The sequence below is a fragment of the Patagioenas fasciata genome, chromosome 1, assembly GCF_037038585.1.
Source record: "Patagioenas fasciata isolate bPatFas1 chromosome 1, bPatFas1.hap1, whole genome shotgun sequence".
Taxonomy (NCBI): domain Eukaryota; kingdom Metazoa; phylum Chordata; class Aves; order Columbiformes; family Columbidae; genus Patagioenas; species Patagioenas fasciata.
The window spans coordinates 61995913-62010230 of record NC_092520.1 but is presented as its reverse complement, the minus strand read 5'-3'; the positions used below and the strand labels follow the sequence as shown (position 1 = coordinate 62010230).

Sequence of the window (14318 nt, the reverse complement as noted above, 5' to 3'; positions counted from 1 at the left end):
GAGAAAAGTTAATAAAATGACTGTTTCAAATTAAAAGCTCGGAACAGGTTGACATAATAATTAAAAGAGCCGAAATGTAGAAATCAGATGAAAATGAACTAAACTAGCTTTGCTAACCCAGCTTCTTTTGCTCCATGTCATGTGAGGTATTGTACAAAACAATGACGTATTTTCTGTCCAAAGATATTAAAAATTCTGAAAACTGCATGTTTAAAACATGCATTTAATTGAACTCATAAAAATTAGATAGAAATATAGTAGCAATAAAATAAAATACAATGAAATTTTTACCTAAAATAAATGTTGTGGGAATACGTTTAAGCATTGTATATTTGCTTTACCTTACAGCATCACTCAACATTACGTATGGTACTTTTTGTCACTAAACATTGTTAAACTGGGTTTTGCATGCCTCTCAAAGGCTCCATTGTATGTCTCTTCTGCAAGAAATCCTCTATCTTCCTTTCTAATCCTAACTCACTATCATGTCTCAGTGAAAACACACACATCATCTTTTTGCCCAAGTCTTCATTAAAAAGTACTTATTGAACTTGCAGAATCATCCAAATTGTAGAATTAGGAAAACAATATAGTGGACTTCGGTAAAAGCAGTAAGTATTCATCACATTAGACAGGATTAGCTTGGTTTCTCTTCTGTCACTACATTTGACCAGTTAGTATTATTAAGTGTACTGTAAATTCAAATTTAGGTAAATACCAGAATTGTACTGTACTCTGAAGACAAAAAAGCACCTATGACTCCTGAAATTTTTCTGCTCTTCACTTTCTAGAAATAACTATCTGAAAATGTATAGGCAAAAAAAAAGGGAATTTATGAAAAGAAAATCTGGTGACTGTCAATCAGTGAGGAAATGGTGGATGGAAACACCCTTTAGAAAGCTCATTTACATCCTTTGGTCATGCAGAAGAATTAGCTCTCTCAAGGGATGGGTATTCAGAGCATGGTGTAGAGCTTACAGCTGTCATATCAACACATCTATCAAGCCACATGTTACAGGCCAAAATGATGAAGCTACAATGCCAAGTTTGATTTGCAAGGATGTGCTCTGGCATTTCTCACAAACGTAATTCTAAGATAGTGGAAGGTAGGATCATCTTCTATTTGCTGAGGTTGTACTCAGAAAATATTATTAAACCTAAGGCTGATAATCACTTATTTCTCAGAAGTATGTAAGTACTGTAGGATTAAGAAAGAGTGCTGCTGTGGAAAAGTAAGATATCACTTAAAAAATGTCCTTGTGCAGCATTTTAGCTATCAATCACAAACTTAATCTAGCTGGGAACCTCAATTTTAGATAAATTACTTTATTTTGGCCAAAAAGTGTCTACCATAAAAGAAAAAAATAAACACTTTCATGTCAGGTACATGATAAGCCAATTTTAAAAGCTGAATTAAGATAGTAAAGCACCATCCCTAATCCTACAGGGGATAAGGAATGCCCCAGCACTTGGGAACTACAGTGGGATGTTCTACATTCAAGTCCCTATGTAGTATCAGAGCCCAGGGTGCACCAGGAGCCACCTGTTCCACAGGCGATGACAGAAGCGAGCAGGACCATCCACCTATGCCAGAGATGTCAAACTCATTTTCACGAGGGGCCACATCAGCCTTGCAGTTGCCTTTGAAGGGCTGAAAGTACACTCCTAAAATTACATTCGGCCCTTCAAAGGCAACTGCAAGGGTGATGTGGCCCCCGGTGAAGATGAATTTGACACCCTTGACCTATGCTCTAGACAGACAAAACCAAAGGCTGATTTCTTCTGCATAAAATAAAATATTGGAATGCCCCTTCGGACTGCCTGAATGCAGACACTGGTGTGTGTGACCTCCCTGTGTGCTATCACTGAGACTGCAATGACTGTAGAAAAGTTGTCAGGTAACTTTTATCTATTCATATCCATCCATCTACTAAACAGACAACATGAGCTTACATTTGAATAGCTAGAAATGGCCTCATGGCTGAGGCAATGTAATTTTATAAAAAAAGTTTCTGTAATGGCTGTTTTGGCTAGGAAAGGTCACATGACAAAATTAAATGAAGTCGCAGCAGCATTAACTGAAGAAAACATGCTGAGGAGATAAAACCTACTGTAGCTAAGCATAAATGTAGGCGAAAATTCCTGTGAACATAGCTGGGTTGTATGAGCTTTTCTGCCTCACCATAGTGACTCCAGAGTGCTCTGTGCTCTTGGAGCCAGCTGGCTCCCATCGCGAAAGAGGCGCTGCACAGAGCTGCCACAGAAGACATCCCTCTTGCAGCGCTACAATGCATCCCACAGATAATGACATGCATACTTTATTGGGTATAGAGTTGAATGGGGGTGAAGAGACACTTGACTGCTTCTGTAATCTGTGGTTCTAGTTCCAATAAATCACTTATATTTCCTATAACGAGGAGGATATATATATATATACACACACAGGAAAAGGGGCCCAAGAGAGCTGGATTGCATTCAGAGATTGCTTCTTCCATGCTCAGGATCAGAGCATCCCCACACGTAGGAAGTCGAGGAAGGGAGCCAGAAGGCCTGCGTGGTTGAATAGGGATCTGTTGGGTATGCTCAAGCAGAAGAGGCGAGTTTACAGGTCATGGAAGCAGGGACTGGCCACTTGGGAGGAATATAAGGCTGCTGTTAGAGGATGCAGGAAGGCAGCTAGGGTAGCCAAGGCCTCCTTAGAATTACAGCTGGCGAGAGGGGTCAAGGACAGCAAGAAGAACTTTTTCAAATACATAGCAGATAAAACTAATACCAGAGGCAATGTAGGCCCACTGATGAATGAGGTGGGTGCCCTGGTGGCAGAAGACACAGAGAAGGCAGAATTGCTGAATGCCGCCTTTGTCTCTGTCTACTCCGCTGGAGGATGTCCTGGGGAACCCTGTACCCCTGAGACCCCGGATGAAGCCAGGTTAATGGAGGAGTTTGCTTTAGTCGATGAGGACTGGGTTAGGGAACAATTAAGTAGTCTGGACGTCCATAAATCCATGGGTCCAGATGGGATGCATCCGCGGGTGCTGAGGGAGCTGGCTGAAGTCATTGCTAGACCGCTATCCATCATTTTTGCCAAGTCTTGGGAAACGGGAGAGGTGCCCGAGGATTGGAGGAAAGCAAATGTCACTCCAGTCTTTAAAAAGGGCAAGAAGGAGGACCCGGGTAATTATAGACCGGTCAGCCTCACCTCTGTCCCTGGGAAAGTAATGGAACAGCTTATCCTTGGTGCCATCTCAAGGCACATCAGGGATAAGAGGGTCATTAGGGGCAGTCAGCATGGCTTTACCAAGGGTAAGTCATGCTTGACCAACCTCATAGCCTTTTATGAGAATGTAACAAGGTGGATGGATGATGGCAGAGCGGTGGATGTGGTCTACCTTGACTTCAGTAAAGCCTTTGACACAGTCCCTCACAGCATCCTCACAGCTAAATTGAGGAGGTGTGGTCTCGACAATAGAGTAGTGAGGTGGGTTGCAAACTGGCTTAAGGAGAGAAGCCAGAGAGTGGTGGTCAATGGTGCGAAGTCCAGTTGGAGGCCAGTATCTAGTGGAGTGCCTCAGGGGTCAGTACTGGGGCCAATATTATTCAATATATTCATTAATGATTTAGACGAGGGAATTGAGTGTACTATCAGCAAGTTTGCTGATGACACTAAGCTGGGAGGAGTGGCTGACACGCCAGAAGGCTGTGCCGCCATCCAGCGGGACCTGGACAGGCTGGAGAGTTGGGCGGGGGATAATCTGATGGAATTTAACAAGGGAAAGTGTAGAGTCCTGCTTCTGGGCAGGAACAATCCCAAGTTCCAGTATAGGTTGGGGCATGACCTATTAGAGAGCAGTGTAGGGGAAAGGGACCTGGGGGTCCTGGTGGACAACAGGATGACCATGAGCCAGCACTGTGCCCTTGTGGCCAGGAAGGCTAATGGCATCCTTGGGTGTATTACAAGGGGGGTGGTCAGTAGATCGAGAGAGGTCCTCCTTCCCCTCTACTCCGCCCTGGTGAGACCCCATCTGGAATATTGTGTTCAGTTCTGGGCCCCTCAGTTCAAGAAGGACAGGGAACTGCTGGAGAGGGTCCAGCGTAGGGCAACAAAGATGATTAAGGGAGTGGAGCATCTCCCTTATGAAGAAAGGCTGAGGGAGCTGGGGCTCTTTAGTTTGGAGAAGAGGAGACTGAGGGGTGACCTTATTAATGTTTATAAATATATAAAGGGTGAGTGCCATGAGGATGGAGTCAGGCTCTTCTCAGTGGCAAACAATGATAGGACAAGGGGCAATGGGATCAAGCTGGAACACAAGAGGTTCCACTTAAATTTGAGAAAGAACTTCTTCTCAGTGAGGGTAACAGAGCACTGGAACAGGCTACCCAGGGAGGTTGTGGAGTCTCCTTCCCTGGAGACATTCAAAGCCCGCCTGGACACATTCCTGTGCGACCTCACCTAGGCGTTCCTGCTCCAGCAGGGGGATTGGACTAGATGATCTTTTGAGGTCCCTTCCAATCCCAAACATACTGTGATACTGTGATATATATATATACTTTCTTCTGCAAAACTTAAGAGGTCTTCAGGGTAAAATGCTATTCAAGAGCTAAACACGTTATCTAGCAACAGCTATATATTTTTTCAGTTTATCACTTAAATCAGATGTCAGAGAGAAAAGACTACTAGAGTCCATTTTATTTATCTGCATTATTGCTCTTTATGATGCTTCCACAACTACAGACCTCCATTTCTGTAGAAAGACCTGACTTTCTGCAGGAGGAAGAAAAGCTACTCTTGCAACTCTAAGGTCTGGTTCTTCTGCTATAATACAGTTTTCTTAGAAACAATTAGGGGAAAATTATACAGGCAATTTTATCAGCCTGCCTCCTGCTTATTGCCTGTTATGTTCATTTGCTGTGAGCTCTTTCCATTTGTGTTGCAGACCCTTCTGGTCAAAGAAGATGCTAACATAAAGACATAAAGAAGACAGCAGCATTCCTCGACTGCATTATTTGGAGTTGTGGTGTGAAGGAACTATGAATAAGAACTGACCTAGTCTTAAACTTTACCAGAAGTAGACATTTTCTACTTTCAAAGAAGCACAGATTAAACCGTAAACAAATACCGTACCTTTCAAACAAGAGTACCTAAGAAAACATTGAAAACTAGCACTTAAAACTGCCATTTCTCTTTTTGTTAGAGCACTCATATTTCCTGAAATGAACATAAAATGAAGGCCATTTCTGTATAGAATAGGCCAAACAAATCTGTGCTTGCTTCGGCCCATGTTCCAGCATGGCTATATACAAAGCTGTTCTGGCACAGCAGGTATGCAGCTGCTCTAGGAAAATACTGTTCCCAAGCTAATGATCACTGCTAGGAAGTGATGTTAATTGTAATTGACGCGAGCTAAAAGTGTGCTGTAGTCATTTAACTACGGCTCAGCTGATGAGCAGTACCTCACTGAGTCCTGGTATTTCAGAAACTTTCAGTCTTTATTAAGCAATGACTCCCTCAGACTGTGACTTCCAAAAACACTGTCCCCTGTCTTTCAGCTTTTAAATTTCATACCAAAAATCACAACTCCACTCACTATTGCTTAATTCATACACTTATTTACTGGTATTTTAGAATTACATGTCCAATTTTTGCTATTATGAATATAATGTACCACACATGCTCTATAAAAGGAAGGCTTACCAATGCTCATTAAGTATAAGGAAAACTCATAATACTGTTTTTAACTTTTAACATTGCCTTCGTTGTGACCATCTATAAACCTTTTCTTCTTATTAACTGCCAGTCATATCATTTTGCCTGCAGAGTTACCAGATTCTTGGTGTAAGCATGATTAACCTTAGTTTTGTAGTTGACATCTATTGTCCTAATTCATTGTCCATGAACTGTTCCCAGATCAGTTCTTTGTTTGTCTTTAACATTTCAATACTCTAATGTCTTGTCATTCCAATATACTGACTGGAATGAACCAGTTATTCTAACTGGTTTATCCAGCTCTCTCTTTCCGAATCATCTTCAAATGCAGTCTATTAAAATGACATGTGATATAGTATCATATTGTTCTCTTAATTATTATATTAAACTATCAACTGACCTGATTTGAAGCCTCAGAGAGATTCACACAGCTGCTTGGAATGCCCCCAGACTTGGGCAATCAAGACGTTTTAATCTTTCTTGAAAACAGTTCTAATTTTTTTTTTCCAAGAAAGTGGGCAAACATACATCACAAATAATGCCTTGTCTTACAGTAATTTGAAACAAAAGGTTAATTTACTCCAAATTACTTCTATAACATCATTGTCTAATATGTTAATCTAAATGTGATGAAAAAGTAATTTTTATGGCTCCTCCACTATTTGGCCGTAACACTTAAGGTTCTGCAGTCTCAGGCCTTGAAACTGGGACTGTTTGCAGCCATGGTGCAATGTTTTGCATGAGGGCCCTATCTGGGCTAACAAGCCTGTTTATCAGCAGGGCTAACGAGCCCAGGCAGAACACTGAGCTGCAAGACAGCTTGAGCTTTTGCATGCAGGCTCTTTTGGGTATGGCTACATGATGACATTGTGCCATGCGGAGGTAACAAACTTTTTTTCTTCATTGATGAAGCAATGTATTCACTTCAGGAATCAGACACGTTAATCACATTAAAGAGTTCATATAAAAATGAACTCTGTAATCCCCTAACCTGTCTTCTGTCTTTTCAGGAATGGAGTTTGTTAGTTTCTGAGGTAATGACTCAGAGTATTACTCAATATTACTCAACAAAATGCATTCAGTCAAGGTGGAGGGATAGTGTCTCTTGAAATATATTTATTTAGAAAAAATAAAATAAAAATGCAAAGTTGACTTCAAAATTATCACATTTGCTATGCAGAAATCATAACATAATTACTTATTACTCATTTTTCTTTGTCTTGTATTTTATCTTCAAACATATTCTGCAGTCACTAAACAGAAAATGACTTACCCCAGAAATTGGAATTCATGGTAATTTGTTATGTCAGTTGTAGAACTTACATGAATTTAATGACAAAAAACCCAACAGAAAACAGAATTAAGGGAAAATAACCTATAAGTGTCAAGATGCACCCCTCTCTTTTGAGATGTATATAAAATCAATAGAACACTTTATTCTTATTTATCAACAGGTTTTATGTTTGGAGTTTTGTTTGGTTGTGTTTTTTTTTGTTTTGTTTTGTTTTGTTTTGTTTCTGTGTTTTTTTTTTTCCATAGATTCAATCTGTTAAAATGTTTATTATTATTATTATTTTTATTTTTATTTGACATCTTCCCCCAAAGTAGACATTCACACTGAGTAAATGACTGGGAATATTGGCACACATCAAGAGTGCTTAATCCAGGAAACATTCAAGGAAACATTCAAAAATAGTTCTGTAAGAAGGGAACTGGAATATGTTTTATTCCATTCTTATGTTCTCTTTTGAAGGTAGAGGTAAGCTCATGCTGTTTGTGCTTTCAAACATTTGGAAATTAGGTAGTGATGCTACACAAACTGAACTAATATGGTACTGTGACTTCTTTTTCACTCAAAGGAGAAAATTGAGGTATAAAACAATGGACTGACTGGGATGAAGGGGCAAATTCTGATTTTAAACAATAAAGGGACCTTTGTTGTTGCTAATGCCATGTCTATTCTTTTCTGTGCTTTGATTTTCTTCTACTGCGTTACAGAATGAATGAGCAACTGAACAATAACTTAAACATCTCTTTCAGTGTGTTATGTAGAGTTGCTAAGGCATTCTGAAATATGTAATTCACAAGAGCTTTGGTATTCAGAGACTAATATTGAAGGAGGGCAAACAGTTCCATAATTTTTAAAAAAAAAAAGTTTGATATATAAATGGATTTTTAAGCATTCGGCGAGCTAAATTTTAATTTATTTTCTATGGATGCAATTCAATTGTTTAAAAAGTCACATGATGTAAAGTCACACAAAGGTGAATCTGATTGTAACGGCACTTAACATGATGTAGCATTTTCACTCTATTTTTTCTCCAAGGCATCTGGAGACCTTTTGATCTTTCTTCCAATCCAGTGTATTGTCCTCCTATTCACTGTCCTAGTTGAAGTATCATTTCCACAAGCATGAAAACAGACAACACTAAACATTTTCCTCAGGTTGTTTTTCAGTGCTGATGCTACCCCCCTTACAAATCATTGTGGTAGATGTTCACTAGATTATGAATAACTTTACAAGGCCCAGGTTTTAATTCACATCCCTACAGGCAAAATAGGAGAAAAATATTTTAAGAGTAAATTTTTGCCTCCATGTATGTTTATATGCTGACCAAAACACTAATTTTTGCCAAAACTCAAAACATTAACAGAAGAGTTAACATTAGCAATTACAGTAAATTCAGCGAAACATAGCCACCTACCTGTTCAAAAGTATTCTTCTGAAATTCTTCAAATCCAAAAATATCCAGTACTCCAATTTCAAATACCTGGTCACTAGGGAAAAAAGATATTACAGATACTAAGAATTCAAGCAAGCGAATCATATATCTGTTGTTCCTGATGAAAGTATTTCTATTCTATGACAAAAGCAGCCTGTCTGTCATACACAGTATGAAATACACAAGCAGACCATGTATACGAAAGAATAAAAGTTCTACTCATCAACATGTTACATCAAACATAAATAAAAAAAGCATGGCTCAAGATTGTTTCAGCGGCCACTTTGAAAATTAAATTTGAAAGAGAAGGAAAACATCTTAGCTTATTTAAAGTCCAGTTTTTTAAAGGTGTAGGTACCTGTTCACTCAGATGAGGGATAGCTGTTTAAAGGAAGTTTCAAAATCACCCGGTTGCACTCAGTTACCCCTTCCAGCTTACACTTCTTTGACAGCAAGAACTGCTCCTACTAAACGTACTTCAAGGGAAACCTGCTAAGCCAAAGTCCTCTCTGTGCCAGCATCAAGTAGAGGCTGCAAGCTCAGGCTGTACAAGAGGTTACATCTCTTAGGGGAAAGAATGGTAAGGATATGGGGATGAAGAAGACGGACATTTCTTCTCTGTGTATATAACAGGAAACTTGTTGGCACGGCATCTAATTTGTCATGTGCCACTGCTCGTATTCAAGGAAGGGCTTTTATTTTGGCCCAGTGGAAGGATTAGGGCAGGACAGTCATCTGTGATTCGGAGAGGAGACATGGGAAAAGGACAGAGATGTTGTTATTCTGTACTTGGGACTAAGCCATGGTAAACTTGATCTGAAGAAGAAACTAAGTTTGCTATGGGGAGCAAAATGAATGGTTTGGGATATCCTGTTGCCTGCATTGGAAGGAAGGATTTCAGAACCATATATGAAAGTGCTGGGCTCACTGAGGCGGGGTTCTTCTTTATTTTTGTCACTGTACTATCAGACAGAGAACATAAAAAGAGGGTTACAGTAAAAACTTGGGTACAGTTTGCCTATACACTTTGCACTATAGCCAATGGCCTTCTGGAACAGGAAAAATCAGCAAAGAAAAATCATTCAGCTTCCTGAGAAAGGAGATGGACATTTTCTAAAGCAGATGAGTTTTCCCTTCTCTTTGCTAACATAATTTCTAAATGTATGTGGTTAAATGCATAGAAATAATATTGCAGACTGCTGTTTCTGAAATCTACTTTTTCTTCTACATTTTCCTTCCATGTTCCATGTTTCTTCTATATCTAAATCTGTCTATATTTCGAAATAGACGTAAAAGAGAAAATTGTGATCCACTGTTGAAGTACTTTACTATCGTTCTATTACAGTAATTGTAAACACTACCATTAAATTAGGTGAGGATCTAGCCCTGAAAATAAATTCCCATATAACAAACAAAAAAAGTAAAATAATTTTTAAAATAAGTGCTAAAAAACAAGCTAGGAAAACCAACCCTCTGGGACAGGCAGAGCCTCCTTCAGAAATCAAATCCAAGAAGTCTGCATTTCTAAGCCATACCAGTTCAATGTATTACCAGTGGTCACAAGACTGGCTATACGCATAAATGTCAGACACAGAAAGTTGTGTAATAAATCTAGTCTAGAATGACTTTGTTCAGCAGGAGAGGTTATCATGAGGTCGATTAGCCTCCAAGGGAATTTCTACAAGAAGCATAAGGATATATCATCACCTTCATGTCTAACAATGAGTGTAATTCAAGCTGTATTTTAAAATGCAAGCCTCATTCTCAAGTGTTCCTGACTAGTTATGGGTGTACATTCCTTGTCACAATGTGTTTTCCACAAAACCAGTCCATTTCTAGAAAGAAGAATTAGACATTTTGAAAACAAACTACCTCAGACTAATATTGAAAAGCCAGAACTACCATGTTATTTAAATAAGTTTTGGAAAAAAAAAGTAGTTTGGAATTTCAGAACACATGATAAGTTTTCATTTTTATTTGATTATATTGTCATCTATCTATAGCTTTCCTTACAAAGAGGCAAAACTTGAATTGCTATGTAATATTGCACAACAGCAACAGAATATTGCCTATTTCACCATTATTAACAGCTACTTAGCATGGATAGAATAGCTTATCCCTTCTCTGCCTGATTCAATGAATAGATTAGAGGCTGTATCGCTTACATCCCAGCTGAGTGCCATGACTGTTATTTTGTCAAACTAGTCTTTCTTACTTTTTCTCAAGGAATACATAAACATTTGCATAAGGAAGAGACCTAAACGAACTAACTTAATGAATTATTACAAATCAGGTAAAAGAGGAATCTGGCCCTACTTTCTAAAACTCCAGGTGAAAGCTTTAGCAATCAGCCTATTGCCTACCTCAAATAACATTCCTTATCAAAACTGTTAGATTTCCAAGAAATATCTTGATTTGCTGGAGATGCATTTGTTGACAGGAAAACATATCATTCCAGGGTTTTTTTTTGTGAACGCCACCTGATAGTCTTGGCTCTGTATTACTAGAAGATGCAGACACTACATGAAAAGAGCTGGAGGTTTTACATAATTAATATCTTGCCTACATGGCAAGTATAACAGAACAAGGCTCTGTATTAAGTGACACTTCTTAATTACTACATTGTGGCATTTATTTGTAAAATCTCACCAACCATTATAGTAATTTTCTGTATTAAATTATGGCCCAGATTTTGAAAATTAAATAGCAACACAAAGCAGAACATCAACATTAAAAGCATTGTTTTATATGTGGCTACAAATTTCCTTCCTTCCTTCCTTCCTTCCTTCCTTCCTTCCTTCCTTCCTTCCTTCCTTCCTTCCTTCCTTCCTTCCTTCCTTCCTTCCTTCCTTCCTTCCTTCCTTCCTTCCTTCCTTCCTTCCTTCCTTCCTTCCTTCCTTCCTTCCCTCCCTCCCTCCCTCCCTCCCTCCCTCTTTCCCTCCTCCCTTCCCTTCCCTTCCCTTCCCTTCCCTTCCCTTCCCTTCCCTTCCCTTCCCTTCCCTTCCCTTCCCTTCCCTTCCCTTCCCTTCCCTTCCCTGCCCTGCCCTGCCCTGCCCTGCCCTGCCCTGCCCTGCCCTGCCCTGCCCTGCCCTGCCCTGCCCTTCCTCCTTGTCTTTCTCTGTTTTATACCACTTGTCTTCTCAAACAGAGGGTCTATACATGTTTTTCTTGACTAGCTGTTATATTAATTCCAGCAAAAATCCTTTGCTTAGATTAAGCATAGCAGAGATTCCCAAGGCAAAATAAAGCATGAATGAGCCCATGTTTACAAATGAAATGGCATGTCACCAGTGTCTAAAAGAACAAATAGCAGAGAAGAGCAATTTTTGTTCTGAAAAATCCCCTTACTTTACTTTATTCTTTTACAGTTAATAAACATCACTGACATTTTTCCTCACTATGTTTCATTCATCCAGTATTTTCTATGTATAAATAAAAAAGCTATAGTTTTAGTTGGGACTGAGAATTTGATTTCAAGTCTGACAATATTTCCTAGCATAGACATTAGAAAAATAGCAATTTGCCAATATTTGAAGAATATTTTTATATCCTGGACAAGTACATACTTGTGAATAGTGAAAAAAAACAGGCATGGATATTAAATGTAACTCATCTGATTTTTATGATTTGCAGCATTCTGACTGATAATATTTTAAGTCTCCAGTTTTGCCTTTTTCCTCATAATGACATCTCTGTGAAGATGTCCTTATGGACTAGAAATACCTTTTGATCTTGTACACTTAACAATTGCATTATAAAGAAACTACACAAAAATTCTTGGCAACTCCTAAAAACAATACACATACACCAGACATCTTGTCTGATGATCTACTGTCTTGGCAGACATCTTGCCGTTCATCAAGAGATGCTCTTGACCCATTTGCCATTCCTGGCAAGGTGAAAAGAATTCTATTTACAATACTTTTGACCCAATGCTTCAGACTAACCTACAGGATGCTATTTGACCCAGATGGTTTTCAGCTCTGAAATCCATCAGGTTCATTCCCACTGTAATTGTTCATAATCTGCCTATGTAAAGCAGTGAGGTGAATCTGCTGAGGTAGGATGATCTAATGTGCCTTTCCATTTATCCCAGATACAGCATTTATTGTTCTTCCTCCAACTTCTACCAGTAACCAGGAAGGAAGGCAGTCGGCTTATGTCTGATCTGAAAAAACTAGAAGTGATGCTGATTAATGAGGAAATATTTCTAGCGTCAGATAAAGTATATCACCCAGCCTTCAAATGAGGACCCTCAGAATACTGCTTAAGACTCTCTCAGTTGTACTAGGGGGACAGATTACACCCGTTGTCATAAATACGGTTCTTGAAAGGAACAGGCTGAATACTCCCATTTGGATATGATCATCGTCTCAAACAATTACCAAAACAAACTAGTTTCTGAGACTTTTGAGAGAGACTTTTCTGAGGTGGTTTTTTTGTTTTGTTTTGTTTTGTTTTTTTTAAGATTCTGAGATTTTTGCTGAGATTTGGTGTTGTTGCCAAATCTCTTAGTCATCTTGTGCAACAACTGTAATTTTTCTTTTAACATGACCTTACCCAGGTGCACATGGTACAGGTAGAGACAGTGGCTGGACACAGCGGAAAGAAAAACTGGTTCCATATCTGAGAAACATTTATTTGAGTGACTTGACAGGTATGGCAGGAAGGGAGAAATATTTTTTCTCATAGACTCAAGATCTATAGCCCTCTGATCAGTGGCACACACTCTTCCCCAGCTCTTTAAAGCAAAATTTGTTTGATGCTTTCAAAAATGGCATCGTCTTGTTTAATGAAATACTGGAAATGATCCAGACTGAAGCAGATCTCAAAATAAGATATTATGCACCATATTTTATTAGATGCTTTGTACTGCTTGTCTGTTTTAAAGATTTTCCTACCTCCACATATAGAGACAATTCTCACTATGCTGCAGGTTCCTGTTTTGAACAGGAACTCTCTTTCTGTTCTTCTTGCATTCCCAGCACCCCTCTACTGGGTTAAATAATAGATAAATAAACATTTTTATGCTCTGATTTTTTTCTTAAGCTGGGAAGATTTCTATTTCAGAACATCCCATTCTATAAATTAGATAATGTGTATTAAGAAGGCTATAAATGAGAATCTTGAGACTTTTCACTTCGCCCAATTAAGTGTTGCCACTGCTACTCTCTGACAACATTTAAATTTTGATGGGGATAGGATTACACAGTCAGAAGACACAAGCTTTCAGGAAATACCTATTTATAGATATTCTAGATGCTCTATTTGAAACAGAAATCTCCTGTGGCTGACCTGGTGATAAAGACAGAGGGTATAACTGAACGTAGATCCATTTGCTTGTCTGTAACACAGCCAGGCACACTGGCATTACCCCCATCTTCACAGAATCACAGAATGTTATGGATTGGAAGGGACTTCAAAAGATCACCTAGTCCAATCCCCCTGCTGGAGCAGGAACACCCAGATGAGGTTACACAGGAAGGTGTCCAGGTGGGTTTTGAATATCTGCAGAGTAGGAGATTCCACAACCTCCCTGGGCAGCCTGTCCCAGTGTTCTGTTACCCTCACTGTGAAAAAGTTTCTTCTCATATTTAAGTGGAACCTCTTGTGTTCCGGTTTGAACCCATTACCCTTTGTCCTATCACCGGTTGTCACCGTCAAGAGCCTGGCTCCATCCTCGTGACACTCACCCTTTATATATCTATAAAGATTAATAAGGTCATCCCTCAGTCCCCTCTTCTCCAAGCTAAAGAGACCCAGCTCCCTCAGCCTTTCCCCATAAGGGAGATGCTCCACTACCTTAATCATCCTCGTTGCCCTGTGCTGAACTCTCTCAAGCAGTTCCCTGTCCTTCTTGAACTGAGGGGCCCAGAACTGGACACAATATT

The 14318-nt window shown here is 39.3% G+C and overlaps 1 protein-coding gene across 4 annotated transcripts in view; it reads right to left on the bottom strand.

The window, feature by feature from the left end:
• Window positions 1–14318, bottom strand: part of MYO16 (myosin XVI) — a 377675-nt gene that overhangs the window by 105314 nt on the left and 258043 nt on the right. For all 4 annotated transcript variants that reach the window (XM_071807296.1, XM_071807294.1, XM_065829663.2 and 1 more), the window contains one exon: window positions 8410–8482. In XM_071807296.1, coding sequence (XP_071663397.1) covers window positions 8410–8482 — 73 coding nt within the window. The remainder of the gene's footprint in view (window positions 1–8409; window positions 8483–14318) is intronic.